General features: G+C 41.6%; 1 protein-coding gene across 1 annotated transcript in view; it reads left to right on the top strand.

Moving 5' to 3' along the window:
* The window catches only part of EFCAB6 (EF-hand calcium binding domain 6), a 215,168-nt gene that overhangs the window by 6,891 nt on the left and 182,301 nt on the right, over positions 1 to 25,976 (top strand). The window contains 2 exon segments of the mRNA XM_067010638.1: positions 4,272 to 4,417; positions 21,656 to 21,744. Of these exon segments, the coding sequence (XP_066866739.1) occupies positions 4,385 to 4,417; positions 21,656 to 21,744 (122 nt within the window). The 5' untranslated portion in view covers positions 4,272 to 4,384.

Genomic DNA, 25,976 nt, shown 5'->3' with positions numbered 1-25,976 from the left:
GGGGCCGTGAGCCCGCGTGAGACCCACAGCGCCCAGGATAAACAGGACATCCCCCGGGACTGTCTCTGGGATGCATCTGGTTTTGTGTCCGGCTTTGGCCTTGCTTCCTCTAAGGCCTTTCCATCACGTTCTCAATAACCATCAAGTAAGCAGATTACCTTAAAAATGATTGCGAAGGCACCCCCTATGCCAGGGGCGTCCCAGGGAGCAGCGTCTCTTTGCCCTCGGAGCACTCTGCTCCTTCTCCCCTCCTCCCCCTCCCTCTCCTCCTCTTCTGATGTAATTCACGTACCGTAACACGAATCCTTTTAAAGTATACAATTGCGTGGCTTTTAGTATGTTCACAAAGTTGTGTGACCATCACCACCCCCTAACTTTTGCCCCCGCAAAGGAACTGCATACCCATTAGCAGTCCCATTTGCCCCTTCCTTTAGCCCCTGGTAACCACTCACCTACTTTCCGCTTCTATGGATTTACTTATTCTGCACTTTTTAAAAATCAATGGAATCGTATGGTATATGGTCTTTTGGGTCCGCCTTAGCCTAATATTTTCAAGATTCATTTTTTTTGTAGCATGAATCAGTGTTTCATTCTTTTTTATGGCTGAATTGTATATAGTCCACTGAATGAATAGACTGATCCATTTACCAGTTGATGGACCTTTGGGTTGTTTGCACTTTTTTGGCTGTCGTGGGCGTGCTGCTGTGAACACTTATGTGCGAGGTTTTGTGTGGACATAGGTTTTCAGTCCCCTTGACTATGTACCTGGGAGTAAAATTGCCGGGTCACATGCTAACTCTATGTGTACCTTTTTGAGATAATGACAACCTGTTTCCAGAGCAGCTGAACCGTCTCACATCCCTACCAGCAGCGTACGAGGGTTCCAATAGTGATACATCCTCGCCAGTACTTGTTATTGTTTGTTACTTTGATTATAACCATCCTAGTGGGTGCAAAGGGATGGCTTAATGTGTTGTGATTTATATTTTCCTAATGACTTGTGATGCTGAGCATTTCTTCATATACTTGCTGGCCATTTGTATATCTTCTTGGGAGGAGTGTCTGTTCAGATCCTTTGCCCATTGTCAAATTGGGTTATTTGCCTTTCTATTATTGAGTTGAAAGAGTTCTTGAGATGTTTCACATACTAGATTCTTATCAGATACGTGATTGACAAATAATTGATTCCATTCTGTGGGTTGTCTTTTCACTTTCTTTTTTTTTTGCGGTACGCGGGCCTCTCACTGCCGCGGCCCCTCCCTTTGCAGAGCACAGGCTCCAGATGCGCAGGCCCAGTGGCCATGGCCCACGGGCCCAGCCGCTCCCTGGCACGTGGGATCCTCCCAGACCTGGGCACGAACCTGAGTCCCCTGCATCGGCAGGCGGACTCTCAACCACTGTGCCACCAGGGAAGCCCTGAAGAATTGGTTTTAATTATTCTTCTTTAAATACTCAGTAGAATTCACCAGCGAACCCATCTGGTCCTGGGTGTTTTTGCAAGAAGTTTTTTGACTGCTAATTCAGTCTTTTGTTTTAGGTCTATTCAGATTTTCTGTTTCCTTTTTAGTCAGGTTCAGTAGCTTGCAGTTTTTAAAGAATTTTCCATTTCATGTAGGTTATCTAATTTGTTGGCGTACAATTAATCGTTCATAGTATTCCCTTAGAATCCTTTTCTTGGTGAGGTCAATAGTAATGTCTTCTCTTTCATTCTTGATTTTAGTAATTTGAGTGTTTCTCACTTTTTCCTGGTCAGTCTAGCTAAAAATTTGGCAGTTTGCCGATCTTTTAAAGAGCTGACTTTAATTTTGTTGGCTTTCTCTATTGTTTTTCTAAATTTGATTTTATTTATTTCTGCTCTAATCTTTATTATTGCCTTCATTCTCCTCACTTTGGGGTTAGTTTACTCTTATTTTTCTAGTTTCTTGGGGAAGAAGGTTAAATTATTAATTTGAAATTTTCCTTTTTAATATAGACATTCACAGCTATAATTTTTGCTCTAAGCACTGCCTTAGCTGCATCCCATAAGTTCTGGTATGTTGTGCCTTCATTTTCATTCATCTAAAAGTATTTGCTAATTTCTCATTGGTTATTTAAGAGTGTGCTGTTTAATTTCCACATATTTGCGAATTACCTCATTTTTTTGATACTTATTTCTGATTTCATTCCTGTGTGGTTGGAGAACATACCTTGATGTTTTCAATCCTTTTAAATTTATTGAGACCTGTGTTATGGCCTAACAAATGGTCTATCCTGGAGAATGTTCCACATCCACTTGAGAAGGAGGTGTATTCTACTGTTTTGGGGTGGAGTGTTCTATAGATGTCTGTTAGGTCTAATTGTTTTAAAGTGTTGTTCAAGTGTTCTGTTTCCTTGTTACTCTTGTGGCTAATTGTTGTGTCGGTACTGAAGTCTCCAGCTATTATTGTTGGAGTGTCTGTTTCTCCTTTCAGTTCACCAGCTTTTACTTCATGTATATGGGGGCTCTGTTATTAGGTGCATATATGTTTATTTTGCCTTCATTTATTCTTTCTCTAATGCTCTTTCTTTATGTAGGTCTGAGTTTCTGACCCATATGATTTTTTCTTCTCTCTGAAGAAGTTATTTTAGTAATTCTTACAAGCAGGTCTGCTTACAAGCAGGTCTTCTGGTGACATTTCCTCAATTTTTGTTTGTATGATCAAGTCTTTATTTGTCTTTAAATCTGAAGGCTATTTTGCTGGATACAGAATTCTAGGTTGGTGGGTTTTTTTTTTTTTCCTTTTGACAGTTTAAATGTTTCATTCCACTCTTTTCTTGCTTGTACGGTTTCTGAAGATAGGTATGTGTGGGCCGTACTTTTTTGTTGTTGCATGTCTCATAAAATTTTTGTTGAAAACTAGACATTTTAAGAATGTGGCAGTTCTCAAAATCATATTCTCCCTCCTTTCCATGTTTTGTTTGTTCAGTGACTTTTCTAAATTAACTCTGTAAGGTCTGTATTGTTTGCCACGTGTGGCCACTGAAGTCCCTGACTGGTTAGCTTATCGGTCAGTGTGTGATGGGACAGAGCTTTCCTTAAATGCCTGGACACAACAGCCTTCCAGTCTTTGCCGAGGGGCTCTTGGTGTGTGTTGGAGCATTCTGCCAACACTCAGCCAGGCAGTTTGCAGCCTCAACCTCCACCTCCTGCTTGTGCAGAGCCTCAAGGTCAGCCAGAGCTGGGAGCTTAGGGCCTTCTCAGGTCTTTCCTAGGCAAGCACATAGCCCTGGACATGCTCACAGCCTTCTAGATTCCCAGGAATATGTGGGAGCTTCTCAAAGCCCCTACGGATGTCTCATCCCCCGGCTTTTCGGTTTAAGCTTTTTGGTTAGGCTATTATTTGCTCTGTCTGTCATCCCACCCGCTCAGGCAGCTAAAATTTTAAACAATTGCCCCTGAATTATTTCAACAAATGCCTTTTGACAGTAGCTTGTTCTCATTGGGCAAGCTCTGAATCAGTTCAAATAAAGACAGCCTTGTGAGAGGGGTCTTTCAGGGAGCCATCAGGTAAGTCATACAATGAAAATTTTCTGATAATGGGGCTTTGAAGGAGTTTCAACCCTGTTCTTTCCCCTCCGGTGACTGGCGGGCTGCTGGGTTTTCACTGTGGTTGTGGGATATTGGTTTCAAGGCTATTGCAGATTTGGGGCTGAGGGGAGATGGGAATAGGGGAAGTTAAAATGCCATAAAACTTGGTGTTCATTCTGAGATTCTGGCATCTCTCATGAGTAAGCACTCCCCAGATTGCTGCAAACATTTGGTTAATTTCCAGAGTTCTGAAACAGCTGATTCTGACAGTTTTCTGCCAGTGTTCTTACGTTTTTGGAGATGATTTTCAGAGGTCCTTACTCCACCATTTTTGGTGCTGTTTTCCCCAGCTGTGCCTCTGACTGTGTGTTGGCTGTGCAGTGAGGCACTTCAAGAGAGCTCAGAGGACCCAGACTTTCCACCCCTGCTGCCCACCCCCTAAAGAAGTGAGTCACTGGTAGTTGAGGTGCAGGCGGGTTTTCCTATCCAAATGCCTCTTTGTTGTCCCATTTTTGAGGATTATTGGATCTGCTATAAAAGTGAGTCTAAAATCACAATTCTGCGTTCCCTTTAAGAACAGTCTTTGAAACATTGGCAAGAAGGTCATGACTAGTGGTATTTTTGCAGTCTCCAGCTGCCCTCTCAGAAGAGGAATAGACCGGAGGTTGGCTGCATTTGTAGGATGTGCTTGAAGATAATGTAACCTATTTTTTTTTTATTACAGGGATTTAACGTGCAAACTGGCGGTTGTACCAGATTGGCATACTCTGTATCCTCACACACAAAAATTCATGCATTTAAGACCCCGCTCTTCACCATGTAGAGTGTATTCAAGGAATGGTTTCCAACATATGTTCAGACCTTCTTCATGTGAGTATTCCTGAGCAAATGATACTAACAGTAGATATCATTGTGTATGTTTAGTATGTACTAGACTCTGTACAAAGGCCTCACATGACATTTAATCCTTACAGTAAAGCTGTGAAATAAATTCTGTAATTGTCCCAGTTTTCTTTATTGGGAATCTGAGATACAGCTTTATCAAGCCACTTGCCCAAAAGTCGCACAGCTTTTAGGTAGCAGAGTTGGTTGGGATTTGTACCCAGACAGTGTGATTCCAGGATCCATGGAATTAACTACTACGTTATCTAGTATACTGCCTCACTCCTCAGTTTTTTCTTAATTAATAGACTATGTGTTTTGAGTAGGTTTTTTTTTTTTTTTTTTTTTTTTTTGGCCGCACTGTGTGGCTCGTGGGATCATAGTTCCCCGACCAGGGATAGCAGCACCTGGGCCACGGCAGTGAGAGTGCCGAGTTCTAACCACTGGACCGCCAGGGAACTCCCTGAGTAGTTTTAGGTTGACAGACAAACTGAGCTAAAGTACAGAGAATTCCCATACACCTCTTCACTCCCCATCCCCAGTGTCCCTTGTTACCAACATTGGCACTAGTGTGGTACATTCATTAGAATTGATGAGCCATTATCGACACATTATTAAGAGTACACACTCTTTGTGTTGTTCGTTCTTTGGGTTTTGATAAATGTATAATGACACGTGTCTACTGTTACTGCTGCAGACAGAGTAGTTTCACTGCCCTAAGAATCCTCCGTGCTCGGCCTATTCATCCCTCCCCCCTGCAACCTCAGGCAACCGTTGGTCTTCTGACTGTCTCCGTAGTTTTGCCTTTTTCAGAACGTCATTTAGTTGAAATCATACAGTCCGTAGCATTTTCGCATTGGCTTCTTTCACTTAACAATATGCACTTAAGGCTCCTTCGTGTCTTTTCATGATGTGATAGTTCATTTCTTTTTTTTCTCTGAATAATATTCTCTTGTATGGATGTACAATAGTTTATTCACTACTGAAGGACATCTCGGTTGTTCTCACGCCTTGGCAATTATGAATAACGCTGCTATAGACATTTGCATGCAGATTTTGGTGTGGACGTAAAATTTTAACTTATTTGGATCACTCAGTTTTAAAGCAATAAAATTTGACATAATTTCCCCAAAATGTGTCTTTTCATTTGTTCATTCCTCCCTCCCTCCCTCCCTCCTTTCCTTCACAAACATTTTCTGAGCCCTAATATGTGACAAGAACTGTCACACAGGGACAGAGGATAAAGAGACGGGTGCGGTAGAGGGTCTGCCCTGGAGGATCTCACAGTCTTGAGAGGGAGAGGAGGAATTCCAGCAGAACGATACCAGTGCCGGCCCCGAAGCGCGCACACAGCGCGGTGAGCGCACAGCCTGAGGAACCGGAAGGGCTCCGAGGGACGTAGTGAAAGGATGGCCCGGAAGAAAGGCATTCTAGTCGGAAGTCACGCTCGCCGCCTGTGCTCGCCTGCGTCAGTGAGAGGCCGCAGGCATCTACCAGAGAGAGTCTTTCAGATGGGCCACGTGTCTGTCCAAATCTCAGGAAAGAGGAGAGAATGGATGTTGAGGGAGAACTGGCAATTTCCAACACCAGCACTTAACCATCCATAAGAAATCTCTTCCAGCCCCGTAGCTCCACGCCTAGAGTACGCTTTGGATGTATCTTAGTTTCACTAGCTTTCTGACAGTACAGAGACGAATGGAGTGAAGTGCGATGACTGCATTGAAGGGCATCCGCTCTCTTCAGGCTCGAGAGCGCCGCCAGGCTGCCTCTTGGAAGCTTGCACTGCACGTCCCCACACGTAATATTGAAAAGTACTTGTTTCTGAATATCCTAACGCAGAATATCATCTCTCACATTTTGCCCATTTGATATGTGTAGACAATATTCTGTTGTGATTTTAATCTGCATTTCTCTAGTGCTGAGGTTAACTTTGTCACGTTCATCGGGTTTATGTCTGTCTCTTGTCAGCTGCCTGTTCACGTCCTTTGCCCACTTACCCACTGTGGGTTGGGTCTTTTTAGTTATTTGTACGGGCTCTCTGTATTAAAAATATTAATCCTTTATCTGCCTTATGTGCCATCAGTATCTTTTTTCATTTGTCATTTGCCTTTTATTTATGTTTTTTTTTAAGTACTGAATTATTTTTTCTTTTCTAAGTAAAAATTATATATGTAGAAAACAAATACATTTAAACAAAGATTATATGCATACATATATAATATCTCCTAGCACCCCTTTTCTCTCCAGAGTTGCTCACCATTAAGTGTTTGGCTGGCCTGTCTCTCACGCACATCACGCGTGCACACGCACATGTAGATACGGATACTTACATAACTCATATGAAAGAGAGCACAATTCATGGGTGAATCTGTGAGCCACAGATATTAGACACCCTGTTTCCTTTTAAGATGTTTTTTGCTTTATGTTTTTGTTTCAATTTGAATAATTTCTCTTGACCTGACTTTCTAGTCACTAGTCCTTTCTTCTACTGTGTACAGTTTTGCTGTTAAACAAATTAAATGAGCTCTTCGCGTTGATATTGTATTTTTAATTTCTAGCTTTTTCATGTGCTTTAAAAAAATAGTGTCCACTTCTCCACTGGAATTCCCTACGTGTTCAGTATTTTGTCGGTTCTCCCTTAATCTCTTTAACATATTTGTCATTCTTGGTTTAAATACCCGATCGTTTCTACATCTGTTCTCTCTGTGGGTCTTCGGATGATTCTTTTTTGCTCTCGATCAGGTCACCTTTTCTTTGTTTACTTGTCTTGCAATTTTAAAGGGATTTAACACCAGACATTTGTGTAAAAAAGAGTAGAGACAGAAGTAAACCATATTTACCACCAGAAAATGGAGTGGCCCTGCTGCTCAGGCTTCTGGTGAGGTGGGCTGGCTCAGTTTACTTTCTCAGTTGAGCTGTGTCTGGATTTGGTTGCAGTTTTGGTTAGATTCACGTGGCCCCTTGTTTCAAATGCTTCCCTCCAACAGGCCTTGCGATCTGAGCGCTGCTGAGGCTCCGGCCATCTCTGCTTCACAGTCCAGCCGCCAGCCTGACATCCTGTGGCGGGCTCTCTGCTTTCCAGCCCTCTTGCCACTTTTGGAGGGTTTCTGGGGAGCTCTCTTTGTCCTCCAGCTCAGCTGCTAGCTTCGCGCACCTTAGGAGGTCGCCCTCCGCCCCGCCGCCCTGCCTGCAATTGCAGTGGGCTGCCGAGGCGCACTCGGTGAGGGCCCCGTGTGCTTCAGAGGGGTTTGCCGCTGGTCTGTACTCGGGCACGGTGAGCAGAGCTGCCTGAGCCTTAGGGAAGACCCTTCATCCCTCGGGGTATATCGCACAGCTCTCCTGCCTCACTCCCAGCTTTGGGGTGCTTCCTGTGCAACGTGTGAAGGCCCACGAGGACGGGTGCAGACTCGCTCTGTGACTGAGGCTCTCGGGATGCAAATCCACGGGATCGGTCCACGTGACTAGTAAGCAATCGCTTGTGTTCTCCATACCCCTGTGTAGGATGCATCCGCTTCTCTTCCCAAGACTCTGCAAGGGTGAAAGGAGTCATGGGTGTTTTCTCTCTGAGGAGTCCTTTCTGGAGTTCAGTTTATTTGTACCCCCAGTTCTTTGGTGGGTTTCAAACCCCTCTCTTTTTTTTTAGCTTATCCTACTTGTTCTCATTGCCAGGGTCAGAATGACAATCTGCTGTGACTTTCTGTATCCTAAACGGATGAAGAAAATTTTGTCCAATTCCCCTGCAGAAAGATCATATCAATTAGTACTCTCCCACCAGCAGGTTGTGCAAGTTTGGCTACCGCTTTCATTTTAAATTCCAGAAGTTGCATTAGGCTTGTGAAATAAAAAGTCTGCCCTCAAGTAAACTCAAATAGTTTCAAAGCAATATTTCTGATACTTCAAAATTAGAATTATTGATCGCCAAGATGGGGGCTGCTTGGAAAGCAAGTGAAAATGCGCATGAAAAGTCTGAAAAAAGATTTCAAGATGGAGACATAAAGACATAAAGGGGGTCCCCCTGTGACGCTGGGGTCAGGAGGAGGAATTCCAGGCTGGCTGAGCAGAGGGAGACACATACTCTTCACCAGCTGATGTGGAGCCCTGCAGCCCCGCCGTGTGAATCAGCAGCTTCTGAGGTTCGAAGCGACAGTCGGAAGCGCAGAGGGGTGCAGGCAGCCACTCCTGCGCACGGAGCATCCTTGGAGTTCTTGTGGGAGAGTTAAGTCCCTTCCCCCGCAGGCTCTGTGCCCAGCCCTCTCCTGCCTGTCTGTCTTCGCCTAGGTGGACATCTGGTTCCACATCCCGAAACACCCCCCCGTACCAAACGGCAGCTCTGTTGTGACCCCCGTCCTAAGCTCCCCGGCTGCGCCCCACCTCGTTGGTTTGTCCTGCTGCCTTTGCGGCACTTGGCGCTATCTACCGTTACCTCATCATTCATTTGTCTGTTCCTTGTTTTGCTTCCCCCTCCAGAGTCTAAGCTTTCCAAGAGCAGAGCTTCCTGTCTTATTCACGGCAGTACCTTCAGTGCCTAGAGCAGTGGCTGACGTGTGACAGATGCTCAGAAATAGTTTTTGAATAAATTACATTCCACACCCTGCAAAGTCAGAGTTTGGAAAGGCTCTCTTCTCTCCCTGCCTGCTTCCCCGAGGCTCCCACACAGCCAGTTCTCACGCCCCCATCCCAGCCCCACCCTCTCTGACCACCTCTAGATTGATGTGTTCAGTTTTCAGATGGACATCCCCACTTCGCTACCCCAAACTGAGCTCATTAGCTTTCCCACAAACTTTTCTCTTCTGTTCCAGGTGTCCGTTGCTATGAACAAACTCCACCAAACGTAGGGGCTTGAGACCGCAACCGTCCTGTATCTTGTTCACAGATCTGCAGTATAAGCGGGTCCCAGGGATGGCTCGTCTCTGCTCCGTGCATTTCAGACGGAGAGGCGCCAAGGCTGGGGGCGGCTTGACATCTGGGGCTGGAATCGCTTGGAGGCTGGCTCCCTCGAATGGCCAGCAGTTGGTGCTGGCTCTTGGCTGGAAGCTCCCTTGGGACCGTTGGCCAGACACCTACACGTGGCTTCTCTGTGTGACTCCTTGACTTCCTCGCAGCATGGGGACCGGTGTGTGAGCATCGTAAGAGGACCAGACAGAAGCTGTAGTACTTTCTTGTGACTGTGTCTTAGAAATCACGCAGTGTCAATTCTGCTCTAGTCACAGACTCATCCAGGTTTAAGGGGAAGGAACATACGCCCCACTTTTTGATGGGCAGAGAGTTAACACGATATCGTAAGAGAAGCTCTCACCGCTCCCCCAGCCACCCACGCCAGGTGCCTGAACTTCATCCTCTTCTCCTGCCTTACCCGACACGTCAAACCAGAAGGTTCTGTAGACTCTGCCGCCTCTATTTTCACATCTCTCTTATTCATTCCGGCTTTTCACTCGCTGACCACCACATTCGTGTAGAGCTCACTTAAGACCTGTCTAAGCTGGCTCTAATTACCCAGCTTCTCCTATACCATCACTCTCCTCCCCTTCCTGTTTCTCTCCCATGGGATGCCAGAGTGAAGTTTAAGAATGAAAATTGGGTTGTGTTATCCTCTCGATGGCAATCCTGCTGTAGCATCCCATAACCAGAGCACAAAGCCAGAGGGCAGGACCGCCATGCCTTGGCCCCTGCTGACTTTCCCAGTCTCCTCTCCTGGCCGGTGCCCACCCTGCACGGCCCCTCCTGGCTGTCCTCCACAGCAACTCCACCTCCAGCCCCTCTCGCTCTCAGGGGACACAGCATTGCAGTGGAAGTGGCACTCTGTCCTCTAAGAAGGTTTTCCTGAGACCCTCCTCCTGTCACCCCAAACCATCCACTCTGTGTTCCGGATCTCCAGTGTATCCCAGTTAAGTAATCCCCTCCCTGGAGGAGGCCGTGGGCATTGGGAGCTGAGCCATCCCCAGCACCGGGCACAGGCCTCGCGTGTGCACGGTGAGCAGGCACCAGGGAAGGTGGGTATCGGTGACGGCCAGCACAGCCCCTGGAAGGATGGAAGTGGTCTCCAGGACCCACCACGCTGCTTCTCCTGAGGTTAGGACCCATAAGGTCTTCATGGCAGGTGTGGGCGCTGGTAGGTTCTCTGTTACCGCCTCAGATGGAAGACCGCTCAGCCACCCTACAGCTGTGAGCAGATCCCTCACTGCCTCTGGGAAGGTCCACGTTGGCACTTTGACTCCATCTTCTGGCCCAGGTCACCCCAAGACTAAAGCCGCCACTGTCCTCATGCCAGGAAGCTTCCATAGCTTGATAAGAAATTCTCATTTAAAGGGAAATAACTAGAGTCATCCTCCCCTAGCTTCTGCTGTGAACAGTTTGACAACAAAATGAGGCAATGTTCATGACATTTTAACGTGTCCAGAATTTACTATGTAAGACAGAGGTACTAAATGAACTGTGGTCACCAAGCCTTTGCAATCTCATTAATAGATATAAGAGATTTACCAAGCTACCATGATTCTTAGCCTCCTCTTGACCTAGTAGGTTATCAAATATCAAAAGGGACTAATCACATCTTCATGTTTATGATACCGATCGGCACCATGAGTTAATTTGTAGTTCCTGTGTTTGTAGGGTGTCAGCTGCCCTTTGGTGACACAGGGACTCTGGGACCTAAACCATGACAGCTGGGACCCCTTTCCCCACCAGGAAGTGCAGGCGCCCTGCAAGCTCATTAGAGAACTAAACATTCCTCATTATCCTTTAGTATCCAGTGATTCTCACGTCTTCCTTGTCTTTAAAGGAAAAGGTTGTAGATTTAAGAATTACATGTTTTTCCCTCAAAAATTGGCAAGGGGATGAAAAGTGAATATAATATTTTGAAGATTTATTTGAGATAAAATTGATTCTTAACTAAGTTTTATTTCAATATCCATGTTTTTCACTTGTAGTGACATACGTCCTTTATAGGGAAGATTATCTTCGCTTTTTTTTCTAATGTTATTACTATTATTTTATATTGACTGACATGTGAATTTCAGAGGTGCAACAAATGACTGCAGATTTTGCAATTGCGGGTCATCTACTTGTAAACCTAGATATAGTAGAAGAAATACTGTTTAGAAGTTTGTTGGATTCTAGTACACAGTGAAATGCTTTTTATTGTCTTAGCTTTAAGAGCGTTTAATAAATAGCCATCTCTCTTATAGCCATAGCTGTTGCAAATCCAATACTGTCGTCCTTGGATGTTAAACGGATTTTATTTCAAAAAATTACTGGTAAAGGAGGCGAGCTGAAGAAAGCCTTTCACCTGCTCGACATCAGTAACAACATGACAGTGACAAAGAATGAACAGCGAAGAGTCATCACAGCCTTCCTGCTGCCTCTCACGAGAGGACAGTTTCAAGAAGTGCTGGCTCAGGTACAGTGCGGAGAAGACTCAGAGTCACCCAGTATGGAAGAGGGGATGCAGTGTATGACAGGAGCATGCAACCTCGTCTGGCTTTCCCCCACTGTCCCAAACAGAGTTTTGTTTGTCACAATTCAATTAAATTCTGGCAGGTCTGGGACAGTTATCATGTGCTTCTGTCATATTTTGTGTGTAGCACTATCATAGTCATATTAGTTTATTTTTTAAGGCTTCCATATAAAGAGTATTTGGTCAACATGTACTTTGAAACTTAGTATTTGCGTTTGTTCTTACCTGAAGTGGTTATTGAGCATCTACTGTATGCTCAACCCAATGCAGAGCAATCAGACAGTTTTCAGCTCTTATTTCTTCAAATATTTTTTTCTCCCTCTTCCTCTGCTCTCTCAGACATTTTACTATTGTCCTCCAGACCCCTGAGGCTCTGTTCATTTTATAAAATATTTTTCCTGTCTATCTTTCAGATTGCATAATTTCCATTGATGTGTCTTCAAATTCACTGACTCTTTCTTAGCATCTCCATTCTGCTATGAAGCCCATTCTGTGAACTTTTAATTTTAGACATTGTATTTTTCAGTTCTAGAATTTTCATTTGGTTCTTTTTTATAATTTTTATTTATCTGCTTAGATTTCTTGGTTTTTCTTTCAATTATGAGCATATTTCTTTGACTACATTGAGCGTAGTTAAAATAGCTGCTTAAAAGTCCTTATCTGGTAATTTTAACATCTGGATCATCTCAGGGTTGGCCTGCTTTGATGTTTGTTCCTTTGAGAAGGGTCACATTTCCCTGGTTCTTCATTTTTGAGCATACTTGGATAATATCCCAGACTAGTGCTATTCAATAGAAATATAATGTGAGTCACATAAGTAATTTTAAATTTTCTAGTAGCTATATTACAAAAATAAAAAGAAATAGGTGAAATTAATTTTAATAATATTTTTATTTGACCAAATAAATATATCTAAAATATTATCTCATTTCAACATGTAATCACTATTTAAAATTTGTAATAAGATATTTTACATTCTTTTCTGTGTACTAAGTCTACAGAGCCTGGTACATACTTTACACTTACAGAAGACCTCAACGCTGACACTAAATTTCCATTGGAAATACTTTATCTGTATTTAGATTTCATAAAATTTGCTGTTGAAATATTAGATTCATATACCCAGTCATTCCAAACTTAAAAGTTTTCCCAAAGCAAAGTTAATTTTAGAATTTAAATTAATTAACGTTAAATTTAACAAAGAGTTCAGTTCACCAGTTACCCTAGCCGCACTTACAGTGCTCAGGAGTCACATATGGCTCTGGCTGTTCATTAAACAGGGCAGTGCTAAACGTCACGAATGCTGTGCTGTGGAGACTCTGGATTCTGTTATATTCCTCTGAGACTTTTGATACTTTTGCTTGGACAGGCAGTTAACTTGCAAATTCTCCCTCACCTGCAGTGAGTGGGCAGTTGTTCATATCTTGATTCATCTTTTTGGTCTTTTGCTGGGACTCTTGGGTCTGACCCACACACACGTGGCTCAAGCACCAGCTGGAGATGTGGACACAGGGTGCGCGTACCCAGAGAGTGGCGCTCCTCCTCTTTCGGGTTCCTCTCACATTTTTAATGGTTGTGGTTGCTTTGGGTTCAGTGCGCTGGCTCTTCAGGCCAGAAAGACAGTGGGTTTTTTTCAGGGGGCAGGGTTTACCTGCTTTGTGCTGGACACTGACTGTGGCCTGATCTTAGGTTCAAAGCCACTGAGAACAGGAAACTCCCTCCATACTTGTCCCTTCTTCTAAAGTTTTAAGTTCCTCCAAAATCTGCCTGCTTTCTTTCACTCTTCAGAACCTTTAGATAGTTATTTTTTGTATTTCGACAGAGTTTATGGATGTTGTCCGTGGGAGGTGAGTCTTTTGAGAGCTTTCTCTGCCAGAACTTCTTCTGCTTTATTGTTTTTAAAAAAGCAATCACAAAGTCACAGACAAATTGGAAGTATAGTGCAAAGAACAATTTTCTCGTTCGTAAGCCATTTGGGGGTAAGCTGCTCCATTACCTCAAATATTTCAGTGTATGTTTCCTTAAAACCAGAGCCCTGTTCTATACGCCCACAGTCCAGCCGTCATGGTAAGGATAGTAACGTCAGCTCATATGTCAGCCGCCGCAGCCCCAGGCCCCAGGCCACAATCATGCAGTGCATTTGGCAGGTCTCCTATAGTCTAGAACACTTCTTCCGTCTTTCCTTAGCCTTGAGGACCATAACACTTTGAAGATTGCAGACCTGTTATTTTGTAGAGCGTCCCTGACTTGAGTTATCGGATGTTGCCTGATGACTAGATTCAGGCTTTTGCATCTTTGGCAGGCATGTCACAGAAATGACGGTGTGCTCTTCTCAACGCTTTTATTAGCTTACAGGTGATTTCAGTCTGTCCCGTTACTGCTGATGTTCACTGCAGTCACTTGATTAAGGTGGAATCCGTCAGACCCATCTGTCTTCTTCATGGTGGAGTCTCTTTATCTACTTTATAATTAATAAGCATTTTGTGGGAGAAACTTTGAAACTATGTAGACGTGCCATTCCTCACCAAACTTTCATGTATTCATTTATTGCTTATATGTTCGCAGGGGCTCAAGATTTCCTGTTTTATTAAGTGGGTTATGATCCATTACTTTCATTATTTATTTTGATGTTTCAGTTGTCCCTAATATAGCCAGTAGGAGGAGCCCCTTCATGCTGGTTTCTGTGTCCTTTTGACATGTCCCCATCATTCTTTGAGCACTTCCTTACTTTCTGATATAAGATATTATAAACTCATCTGTACTTTCCTTGCCTCGGTCCCAGAATCATCCATTTCTCCAAAGAGCTCTGGTTCCTTTTAATGGAACAAAGTATCCAGAATCTGGGATCTGAGTATACCAGAGCTGCTCATTGCTCCAGGCCCTCTAAGTGGGCAGAGCCCTAGGGGATATATTCCATATATAAACATATATATACATTTACATACATTTACACCTACATGCATTTCTGTATCAATCTATATACTGAAGACCATGAGTTCACACCAATACTGCCAATTCTAACCCAGTACCTCAGGGTTCATTGTAATTTTCTCACTTTCTATGTTTGTAACTACCATTTCAGACAGTGAGCCACTTGGCTTCTGTGTTCTGAGTATATTCACTTATTTGATCAGCCTCCCTGGCATGTGACTCATCTCCCATGTCCAGCACCTCCACCCCCAGGTGGATGCCCTCCTCCTCCGACCCTGCCCTGGAGCACGGCTCCCCCACGTTGCAGACACCACTTTTGTCTGCCCCATCTAGTGACTGTAGGACTGAATTATGAGGGAACAGACAGGGAAGGAGGGAAGGGGAGGAAAGATGAAGAGCTTTTCTCTTCTTCTTTTAAAAAATGTATCCCCTTTATTCACTTCCAGAATTTCACAAATAGTATATACTGATTCTTTTACATATCGCCTTTTATTGTATCTGCATTTTAAATAAAAGCTTTCAAAAGATTTAATTTACATATCATAAAATTCACCATTTAAAAGTGGACAAGTTCCTCATTTTTCATATATTCACAGAGTTGTGCAACCATCACCACCATCTAATTCCAGAACATTTTATCACCCCCAAAAGAAAATTTGTATTCATTAGCAGTCACTCCCCACTCCCCTTCCCCTAATCCCTGACATCCATTAATCTATTGATACCTTAAGTCACAATAGATTGCCTATTCTGGAGAGTTCATAAAATGGAATAATACAATATATGATCTTCTGTAACTGGCTTCTTTCACTAAGCATAATGTTTAGTTATGCTAAACATCCATGTTATAGCATGAATCAGTATTTCATTCCTCATTATGGCTGAATAATATTCCACTGCATGGATATACCACACTTTATCATCAGTTGATGGATCTTTGGGTTATTTCTACTTTTTCGCTTCTGTGAACAATGCTGCTGTGAAATTTCATGTACAGGTTTTTTTGTTTGCTTTTTTTTGGTTTTTTTTGTTTTTGTTTTTGTTTTTTTTGCGGTACGCGGGCCTCTCACTGTTGTGGCCTCTCCCGTTGCGGAGCACAGGCTCCGGACGCGCAGGCTCGGCGGCCATGGCTCATGGGCCCAGCCGCTCCGCGGCATGTGGGATCCTCCCGGACCGGGGCACGAACCCGTGTCCCCGGCATCGGCAGGTGGACTCCCAACCGCTGCGCCACCAGGGAAGCCCCCATGTACAGGTTTTTATGTGGACATATGTTTTTACTTCTCTCGGGTACATACTTAGGAGTGGAATTGCTGTGTCATATGGTAATGTTCTCTTGCTTTTAAGGAACCTTTCTCCTCACAAATATCACATGTTTCCTCATAACCTTGATTTAACTGTTCCTTTCTTTATACCAAATGGAAAGTTAAAATATTATTTCCTGCTGATGTCTCCCTATATTCATGATCTAATCTTAGTTTAAAATTTTGACAGCCTTCCCAAGCTAATCAGCTATGCAGGAAGAGGAAAAGTACAGAAAATGTGAAATGTGTATCCTTTTTTTAAAAGCTACATCTGTTTTTAAAAGAAGTCACTAAGAACTATAGAACTTCAGAGACTTTAAAAAACAGTTTCTGATAGTCTATCTTATAATCAGGACGTTTTTCTAGAACCTTGAGCTCCTGTGACCCCCTCCTGTATAAACCAAGGAGACTGGAGTGTGGTGCCTTTTCAGGAGGCCAAGTTCATTGGGAATGAAGGGCAGAGCTTCTCTTCCTAATCCCTGGAGTTCACAGTTTGTGTCCCTTTTCTAGATCTTTTCATGACTAATCCAGGTGGCGAAACAAACTTTCTTTTTCAATAGTTAATATGAGCCTAACTGGAAATATATAAAACAGGTAAAATATTTCATGGGAATCTCACCCTTAAAATTAGAAAAGAATTTTCCAGTTATAGTGAGTTTACTTTAGCTTTAATATTATTTCAAGAACCATGTCAAGAATGTTTGAATGTCAGGGTGTTTTGATGATTGATCAGGGCAAGAGTGATGAGGAGGTATTGCTTGTAACCTGCCCTAGACTTCAGTTTCATTAATAGTAATACAAATTTTTTTAAAATGTGGCTTCAGTCTCTGAATATTAATATAAACATTTTAAAAGAAGTTAAATTGGTAAATAGATTCCAGAGAAACTGAAAGCATTTCCGATAAGATGAGGAACAAGACAAGGTTGCCCACTCTCACCACTCTTATTCAACATAGTTTTGGAAATTTTAGCCACAGCAATCAGATAAGAAAGAAATAAAAGGAATCCAAATTGGAAAAGAAGAAGTAAAGCTGTCACTGTTTGCAGATGACATGATACTATACATAGAGAATCCTAAAGATGCTACCAGAAAACTACTAGAGCTAATCAATGAATTTGGTAAAGTTGCAGGATTCAAAATCAATGCACAGAAATCTCTGGCATTCTTATACACTAATGATGAAAAATCTGAAAGTGAAATTAAGAAAACACTCCCATTTACCATTGCAACAAAAAGAATAAAATATCTAGGAATGAACCTACCTAAGGAGACAAAAAACCTGTATGCAGAAAATTATAAGACACTGATGAAAGAAATTAAAGATGATACAAATAGATGGAGAGATATACCATGTTCTTGGATTGGAAGAATCAACATTGTGAAAATGACTCTACTACCCAAAGCAATCTACAGATTCAATGCAATCCCTATCAAACTACCACTGGCATTTTTCACAGAACTAGAACAAAAAATTTCACAATTTGTATGGAAACACAAAAGACCCCGAATAGCCAAAGCAATCTTGAGAAAGAAAAATGGAGCTGGAGCAATCAGGCTCCCTGACTTCAGACTATACTACAAAGCTACAGTAATCAAGACAGTATTGTACTGGTGCAAAAACAGAAATATAGATCAATGGAACAGGATAGAAGACCCAAAGATAAACCCACGCACTTATGGTCACCTTATATTTGATAAAGGAGGCAAGAATATACAGTGGAGAAAAGACAGCCTCTTCAATAAGTGGTGCTGGGAAAACTGGACAGGTACATGTAATAGTATGAAATTAGAACACTCCCTAACACCACACACAAAAATAAACTCAAAATGGGTTAAAGACCTAAATGTAAGGGCAGACACTATCAAACTCTTAGAGGAAAACATAGGCAGAACTCTCTATGACACAAATCACAGCAAGATCCTTTTTGACCCACCTCCTAGAGAAATGGAAATAAAAACAAAAATAAACAAATGGGACCTAATGAAACTTAAAAGCTTTTGCACAGCAAAGGAAACCATAAACAAGACCAAAAGACAACCCTCAGAATGGGAGAAAATATTTGCAAATGAAGCAACTGACAAAGGATTAATCTCCAAAATTTACAAGCAGCTCATACGACTCAATAACAAAAAAACAAACAACCCAATCCAAAAATGGGCAGAAGACCTAAATAGACATTTCTCCAAAGAAGATATACAGATTGCCAACAAACACATGAAAGAATGCTCAACATCATTAATCATTAGAGAAATGCAAATCAAAACTACAATGAGATATCATCTCACACCGGTCAGATTGGCCATCATCAAAAAAATCTACAAACAATAAATGCTGGAGAAGGTGTGGAGAAAAGGGAACCCTCTTGCACTGTTGGTGGGAATGTAAATTGATACAGCCACTATGGAGAACAGTATGGAGGTTTCTTTAAAAACTACAAACAGAACAACTGTACGACCCAGCAATCCCACTACTGGGCATATACCCTGAGAAAACCATAATTCAAAAAGAGACACATACCAAAATGTTCACTGCAGCTCTGTTTACAATAGCCAGGACATGGAAGCAACCTAAGTGTCCATCAACAGAATATTGATGGAATATTACTTAGCCATAAAAATAAATGAAATTGAGTTATTTGTAGTGAGGTGGATGGACCTAGGTTCTGTCATAGAGAGTGAAGTAAGTCAGAAAGAGAAAAACAAATACCGTATGCTAACACATATATATGGAATCTAAAAAAAAAAAAAAAAAAGGTCATGAAGTACCTAGGGGTAAGACAGGAATAAAGACACAGACCTACTAGACCATGGACTTGAGGATATGGGGAGGGGGAAGGGTAAGCTGTGACAAAGTGAGAGAGTGGCATGGACATATATACACTACCAAACGTAGGGTGGATAGCTAGTGGGAAGCAGCCGCATGGCACAGGGAGATCAGCTCGGTGCTTTGTGACCACCTAGAGGGGTGGGATAGGGAAGGTGGGAGGGAGGGAGATGCAAGAGGGAAGAGATATGGGAACATATGTATATGTATCACTGATTCACTTTGTTATAAAGCAGAAACTAACACACCATTGTAAAGAAATTATACTCCAATAAAGATGTTAAAAAAATTTAAACATACAATAAAAAAATGTGGCTTCAGTCTCTGAATATTAATATAAACATTTTAAAAGAAGTTGAATTGGTAAATAGATTCCAGAGAAGGAAAACTAAGTTCCGTTCTGGTCCTGGTGGTTGTGCTGGGTTGGGGAAAGAGAAGTCTTTGAAGGTACTTATCAATATACTGGATGTGGATTTACAAACTACATTCCCCCAGCCCCAGTCTAAGAATTGCTTTCAGTGATTCATCAGTGGATGGTTTTGATTCTCCAACATTTTTGCCAGAATAACAAATACTGGAGAGGTGATTTGGGTTGTCTAAGTGCTTAGTTTTGGAGACCAGTCATTGCAAATGTGTATCTGCCACATTAGAATTTGCATTAGACCATAAGTAGCAATATGAAATATGACAAAAGCTTCAATAGATTTTAAAAAATTTTTATTTATTTATTTATTATTTATTTTTGGCTGCGTTGGGTCCTAGTTGCTGTGTGCAGGCTTTCTCTAGTTGCGGCGAGCGTGGGCTACTCTTCACTGCGGTGTGCGGGCTTCTCATTGCAGTGGCTTCTCTTGTTGCAGAGCACGGGGTCTAGATGCACGGGCTTCAGTAGTTGCAGCACGCGGGCTCAGTACTTGTGGCTCTCAGGCTCTAGAGCACAGGCTCAGTAGTTGTGGTGCACAGGCTTAGTTACTCCACGGCATGTGGGATCTTCCTGGAGCAGGGATCAAACCCGTGTCTCCTGCGTTGGCAGGTGGATTCTTAACCACTGTGCTACCAGGCAAGTCCCAGCTTCAATAGATTGATGGATTTTAAGGCAGGGTGGTTAGTGTAGTGAGATGAACTTGGGCTCTGGAGTCACCGATTTCTGTGGCTAAATGACTTAATGGCAGTGCCATGCAGGGAGGTCACACCTCTGCTCTGTGAAATGTGGAAAATTTCAACCTCCTCCGAAGGTAGTCTGGGGCTAAATGAGTTAAAACCAAGAGCAGTGCCTCTACCCATTTATAAAGTATGAGCTCTGCAAATGTAAGTTTCTTCCCTTTCATGTTAACTCTTATCACTACCAAGACCAGGAGGGCATCCAGTCTGGGAAACTGCATGTTTAATCTGTTCTTGCCCTTCTTCTGTAAAACTAGGGAACCTTTGAAATGTCTACCCAAATTATATCTACTGAAAAAATGCCCTATCAGAAATCCCAGTCCCGGGTGTCCTTTCCAGGAAAAGGCTTCACAGAGACCCACCCTGTGAGCCACTCTCCCTCTGGGCCCATTTCCTAGTTATACATGTTTTTAATGCAAGGAGAAATTTGCCCTTTGGGGAAGACTGAGATAACCGTGCTAGGCTTTGAGGCTGGAATTTTAAGGGCTAAGTAAATATCAAACTTGGTTGTATAGGCTTGGGAGCCATTCAGCTGTATGGGAAATTGTACTTTGTGTATTTGCAGGAAGGTTAATAAAATATATTTATATTTATTATATATTTATTTCAACTTTATAATGCTTTTTGGGGGGAAATAATTATTTTCACTTTAAAAAAAATTTGACATTTTATTTAAAAGTAATTTCAAACTTCCAGAGAATTTGTAAGGATAAGAGTGGTACAAACAGTAGCCATATACCCTTTACCCAGATTTGACAGTTGTGAACATTTAGCCTCGTTTGCTTCTCCCGTGATCTTTCATTCATACATATGTGCAAATAATGTATACGAAATACACAATGTGTACATAATTTTTTTCTGAATCATTTAAGAGGATGTTGCTTATATTAATGGTTCTTTAATTCTAAATACTTCAGTGTGTATTTCCTTATGAATAAGAATTATTCTCTTACATGATCACAGTACAGTTAACAACTTCAGTAAACTAAACATTGAGAAAATAATACTTTAATTTAACCTATAGTCCATATTAACCCACTTGACCCAATGACGTCCTGTATAGAATTTTAGATTTGAAAATGATTTTTTTCTACCTTGAAATTATATGAATGTACAGTAAGTACATATGATACTCAGAGGGTTAATTGTGCTGTGGCCTCAGACTTTTGGGAAATACATATATATATTTATATATATATACACACATATATAAAAATACATATGCACATATATAAAAATACATATATAAAATCTATATTAGAATATATTTCTATTAATTTTACTTTATCTTTTAGATAGACCTAGATTTTAGATAATTTTGTAGACAACTTGTTGGCTTTTAACTGAGCACAGACTGGCATTCCAGCATTCATGCTGCTTGTGCTTAGTTTGCTGAGGGTGCACGTCAACTCAGACACTTGGATTGAATCGCTGTGAATGTTACTGGAATGCCCATCCCACTAAGAATGTCCTGCCTTACATCATGAAACCTGCTGTGCTGTCCACTGCTTGGATCTGAATTCTCTAATGGGCTGTTATTCTTCCTGTTTGGGCGTAGATCCCCCTCACCAGCTCTGGTGCTGTTCCGTGCCTTGTATTCCTGTCCAGATTTGGTGGAATTGACCTGAATATAAATGTTATAAAGAGGTAAGTTCTTTTTTCCTCATATGCAAATGTGAAACTTGAAATGATAAGAAATAGGACACAAGGTCATTAGAGCGAATCATGTCAACAGATATAATCCTCAGTCAAAAATTTTATTCAGAGAAGATTCTAACGTCGAAATGAGATATATTTCAGAATAAGAGAAATAATATTGTATTAAAAATGGAAACATAGCAAATTGAAACCAGACTAACATATTTCATATGCAATGCATTTCAGATTTGGAAATAAGGAATTTAAATCTTTTCTTTTTTGGCTGTGCCATGTGGCTTGCGGGATCTTAGTACCCCGACCAGGGATTGAACCCAGGCCCCGGCAGTGAAAGCGCTGAGTCCTAACCGCTGGACCGCCAGGGAATTCCCTGGAAATAAGGAATTTAAACTTTGAAGTAGAAGTATTAAGATGCCAAATTTTAAATTTGTTTGTTTTTATACATTTTTAATGTCTTTCATTGGATAGTGATCATATTTTGGTAGCTAGAAATGAAATATTTTTAAAAAGATCTTTGTATGAGCTCCTTTGTATTTCATAATTGTAGCATGAGCATGAAGCTCATTTGCTTTATGTGCAGAACGAGAGTTAAAGTCTGAACTTTAATGTCTCTATCGGCTGTAAGGTCTTTGAATCTAGTGTATGATGTAGGAAATATTGTTTTAGTAAAAAAAGTTATTTACTCAGATTATCTGACTCTAAATGGGTAAGCTTCATTTTCTCAGGAATTGTGTAAACAATTATAAAACAATTAAATTTGGTTCTGAAATATTAGCAAATTTTTGTATTACAGCTTTCGTGATTGCATCCATCCTGGATGCAGCTGAGGTGTAAGACTTAGTGCAGCAGTGTGGAGCGGGGACGGGGAGTTGATGTTCACTGGGTGTAGAGTTTCAGTTTTGTAAGGTGAGCAAGTCCCAGAGATCGGTTGCACAACAGTGTGAGTATATTAACATTACTGAGCTATATATTAAAAATGGTTAAGACGGTAACTTATGTAGTTTTTTTGTTACCACAATTTAAAAAATAAAAGAATTAGTGCAGCAGCTCCAACAAGAATGACAAGGTATTATCTGCTCCATGACGTGGGACTTCTTTGTGCTCTGATCAGTTGATGTTCCATAAGTGGTGAACTAAGATAACTTCCAGGCTCATTCAGAAGGACCACTGGTCATTTTATAGGCTCTATGTTCATGCTCTTGACTTAAAACCATCCGCATTTGTGGAATAAGTAATCTAGTTTGAATATTCTTTGCTGAAAAACTCAACAGTTGGAAATGCTACAACTCAACAGTTGGAAAAGCTAATAATTTGAGATGAAAAGTATCATAAGTTACTTCCTTAAACATAAAAGACTAAATATTTAAACTAAATTTGAAAGATTTCTGACTTACACATGCAGCGAAATTCTCTTTCTTGCTGAAGACCACGAGTTGTAGTGAATAGAAACTTCTCTTTCTAGTACTGTGGTAGGCTACCTCCATGAAACACACTGCCACTGAAAACAACTAAAATGGTAGATAAAAGGTAAAATAGTTTAATACATTGCTGAGCTGGCAAGAAGGTAATTCTCAGAGGCTAAACATGCAGTACAAATTGGAATCCAGAGAAGGGAGCTTTCTATAAAGCCAGTTTTTACCCTGAAGGTATTGGCCAAATCTTGGTGAGTTTGTGTTTCAGTTTTGTTGGCTATTTGGGGTGAAGGGGACAAGAGTCAAAACCTGCAGGGTCTGCCCAAGGTGGAGAAACCTTAGGAAAGACCAGTACAGGCGCAGTTGGGACCCCCTATACCCTCTTGTAAGGATAATCTACAAAATATAAACCTGCATCGCAGAAGGACACAAGGAAACCTCCCAGTTTCAACACTGGCGTTGGGTGAATAGGGGAAAAATTGTAATCACAAGTCAGTTCATGAAAATCTGTGTCTAAAATAATGCTACCTGTGTGGTCTGAAAAGCCTCAGGCTAGGAATTTACTTAAAACTGGTCCTGGACTGGGTGTGCCCTTCTGTGGAGGAATACATCTACAATATAGCCCTTAAAGAAAACCACAGATAAAGTGTCACACAGAAAAATCTTGAAAACATATGAAGAGACAAAGAATGAGGACTGCAAACAAATGGAAATCATATCCAGTGGAATCAGATCTCCAAACACTTGGGATATTGGAACTATCAGATACAGAATCTAAAAGTAGTGTTTTAATATCTTTAAAGAAATGAAAGAATGGATTCAATATATGAGTGCAAAACAAAAGGCAATTGAAGAAGTACAAACTGGAACTCTTGGTACTGAAAGATACAATCATTATAGAATAAAATTCAGTGGATGGGTGAAAACAGCAGATTCAACACAGCTGAAAAGAGCATTAGTGGAGTGGAAAATAGATCTGAAGATATTATCCAGAATGCAACACACAGAGAGAGATACCGAACGTGGAGAACAGGTATAAGAGACGTGGGAGGTGGGAAGAGAAAGCCCAACAATACTTCTTACTGGTTTCCAGATATGTAAGAGAAAGAGTAGGACAGAGATTATATTTGCAAAGGTAATGGGTTAGAATCTCAAGCCAGATAAATAAAAAGGAATGCCTATCTAGACATATCATGGTAAAACAGCAGAACATCAGCATCAAAGAGAAAATATTAAAGGCAGTGAGAAGAAAAAGGGAATTGACTTCAGAGGAGTGACAGTTAGACTGACACTGATGTCTCAACAGTGACAATGAAAGGTATGAGATTGTGGGAAAATGTCTTCATCTCGCTGAAGCTAAAATATTTGCCATCCTAGAATTTTATACTATGTTTGTAAGAATAAGGATGAGAACTTTTTCTGTGGGGACCCCTGAGAGCTTCTCCTCTTCTTGCTGTGGTATCTGCTCATCCACTGGTATAAGAGTATTTGGAAAAGGAAGACACATCTGGCACCTTTGCCTATGGTGTTCAAGGTTACTTTTCACCTAGATCTTGTATACTCTCTTCACACTGACTTGTATGAAAATGAGGCAGCCTGTGCATTGAATTATCTGGTCATTAGACTTGGGCTAAATCTTAGGACACTGACAGATTTGCAGATCAAATTCCCTGAATTGGTGGTGGGGGCACTTATTATTGTGGTCACAGCACTTCCTTTCTGGAAATATGGTTCAAGAGGTCATATTTTGTATCAGCCGAAACTTGATGCCCTTGACGACGTAGAGTGAACACAACACAGAAAAGGTATGCCGTCTGTTCTGTCCTGGCCATCTCAGCCTCACCAGAACTGTCTAATATGAGGAAGTTACTGAATGTCCTATGGTGGTTGATTAAGTTGGAAGCAACATGAAGATTAAAGAGGATATTTTGCATCAGAAGACATTTAGGACCTGGAATGATATCAAGAAGTCTATGCCTCTGAGTGTATGAGAGCTGGTAAGGACAAAATGTGGAACTGTTCTTGCATCTGCCATGGATGACCTCACATCATCTGTAATAATGGTAGTATCATCAATATCCCTTCAGAAACATCCAAGGAATTATACTATTTAAAAAGAGTAAATTGAACCTTTGAGATTTGCTTCTGATGGACATGTCGAACATTTCTGCTTATGGACCAAAAGTGTTTCCCACTTCAGTAATCCGTGTGGCATCAGCACAATGCTACCTCCCTGAAGAATAACTACAGCCTTCCACGTGCAAAGCAGTCGAAACAGATCTTAGCAGAAGTTTTTGAAAGCTTTCTGAGCACCAGACAGAAAGATTCACGACGGAGTTCTGAAGAACTTACTCAAGAGCCTGAGAATTATGCTGAAGCAAAATTCACTCACAAATACGTGCGGGGTGTCGATGTTTACAAGGCAAAGCGACAAGGATCCAAGCATTTCCCCCTGTACTTACATCCAGTTTCTTTAATTCAGCATCAATATTTCCTTCATTCCGATATCAACCTTTAGCCGTATGTGGCATATATTGCAACTGGCCGTCACCTGTGAAAACTTACCGTTCACTACGGCTTAGACATGAGGCAGAACACAACCGACCTTCCTGTGTAACGTCACATTTCAGACATCAACATGTAGGGCCAACTGAACTATGGAAGAGTGTGTAAAAGGAGAAGGGAACGGCATGGATCTGATTCTAAGAAGTTAAAAAACAATACACATAAAAAGGAGACTGTGGACTGTGTCAGATTCACACTGACGCCCTATTTCCCTCCTCTTGCCGACTTATTAGCCATTTTGTGACC

The sequence above is a fragment of the Kogia breviceps genome, chromosome 12 (assembly GCF_026419965.1).
Source record: "Kogia breviceps isolate mKogBre1 chromosome 12, mKogBre1 haplotype 1, whole genome shotgun sequence".
Classification (NCBI taxonomy): Eukaryota; Metazoa; Chordata; class Mammalia; order Artiodactyla; family Physeteridae; genus Kogia; species Kogia breviceps.
The sequence above is the reverse complement of the archived record's forward strand: the minus strand, read 5'-3'. Positions and strand labels throughout refer to the sequence as shown.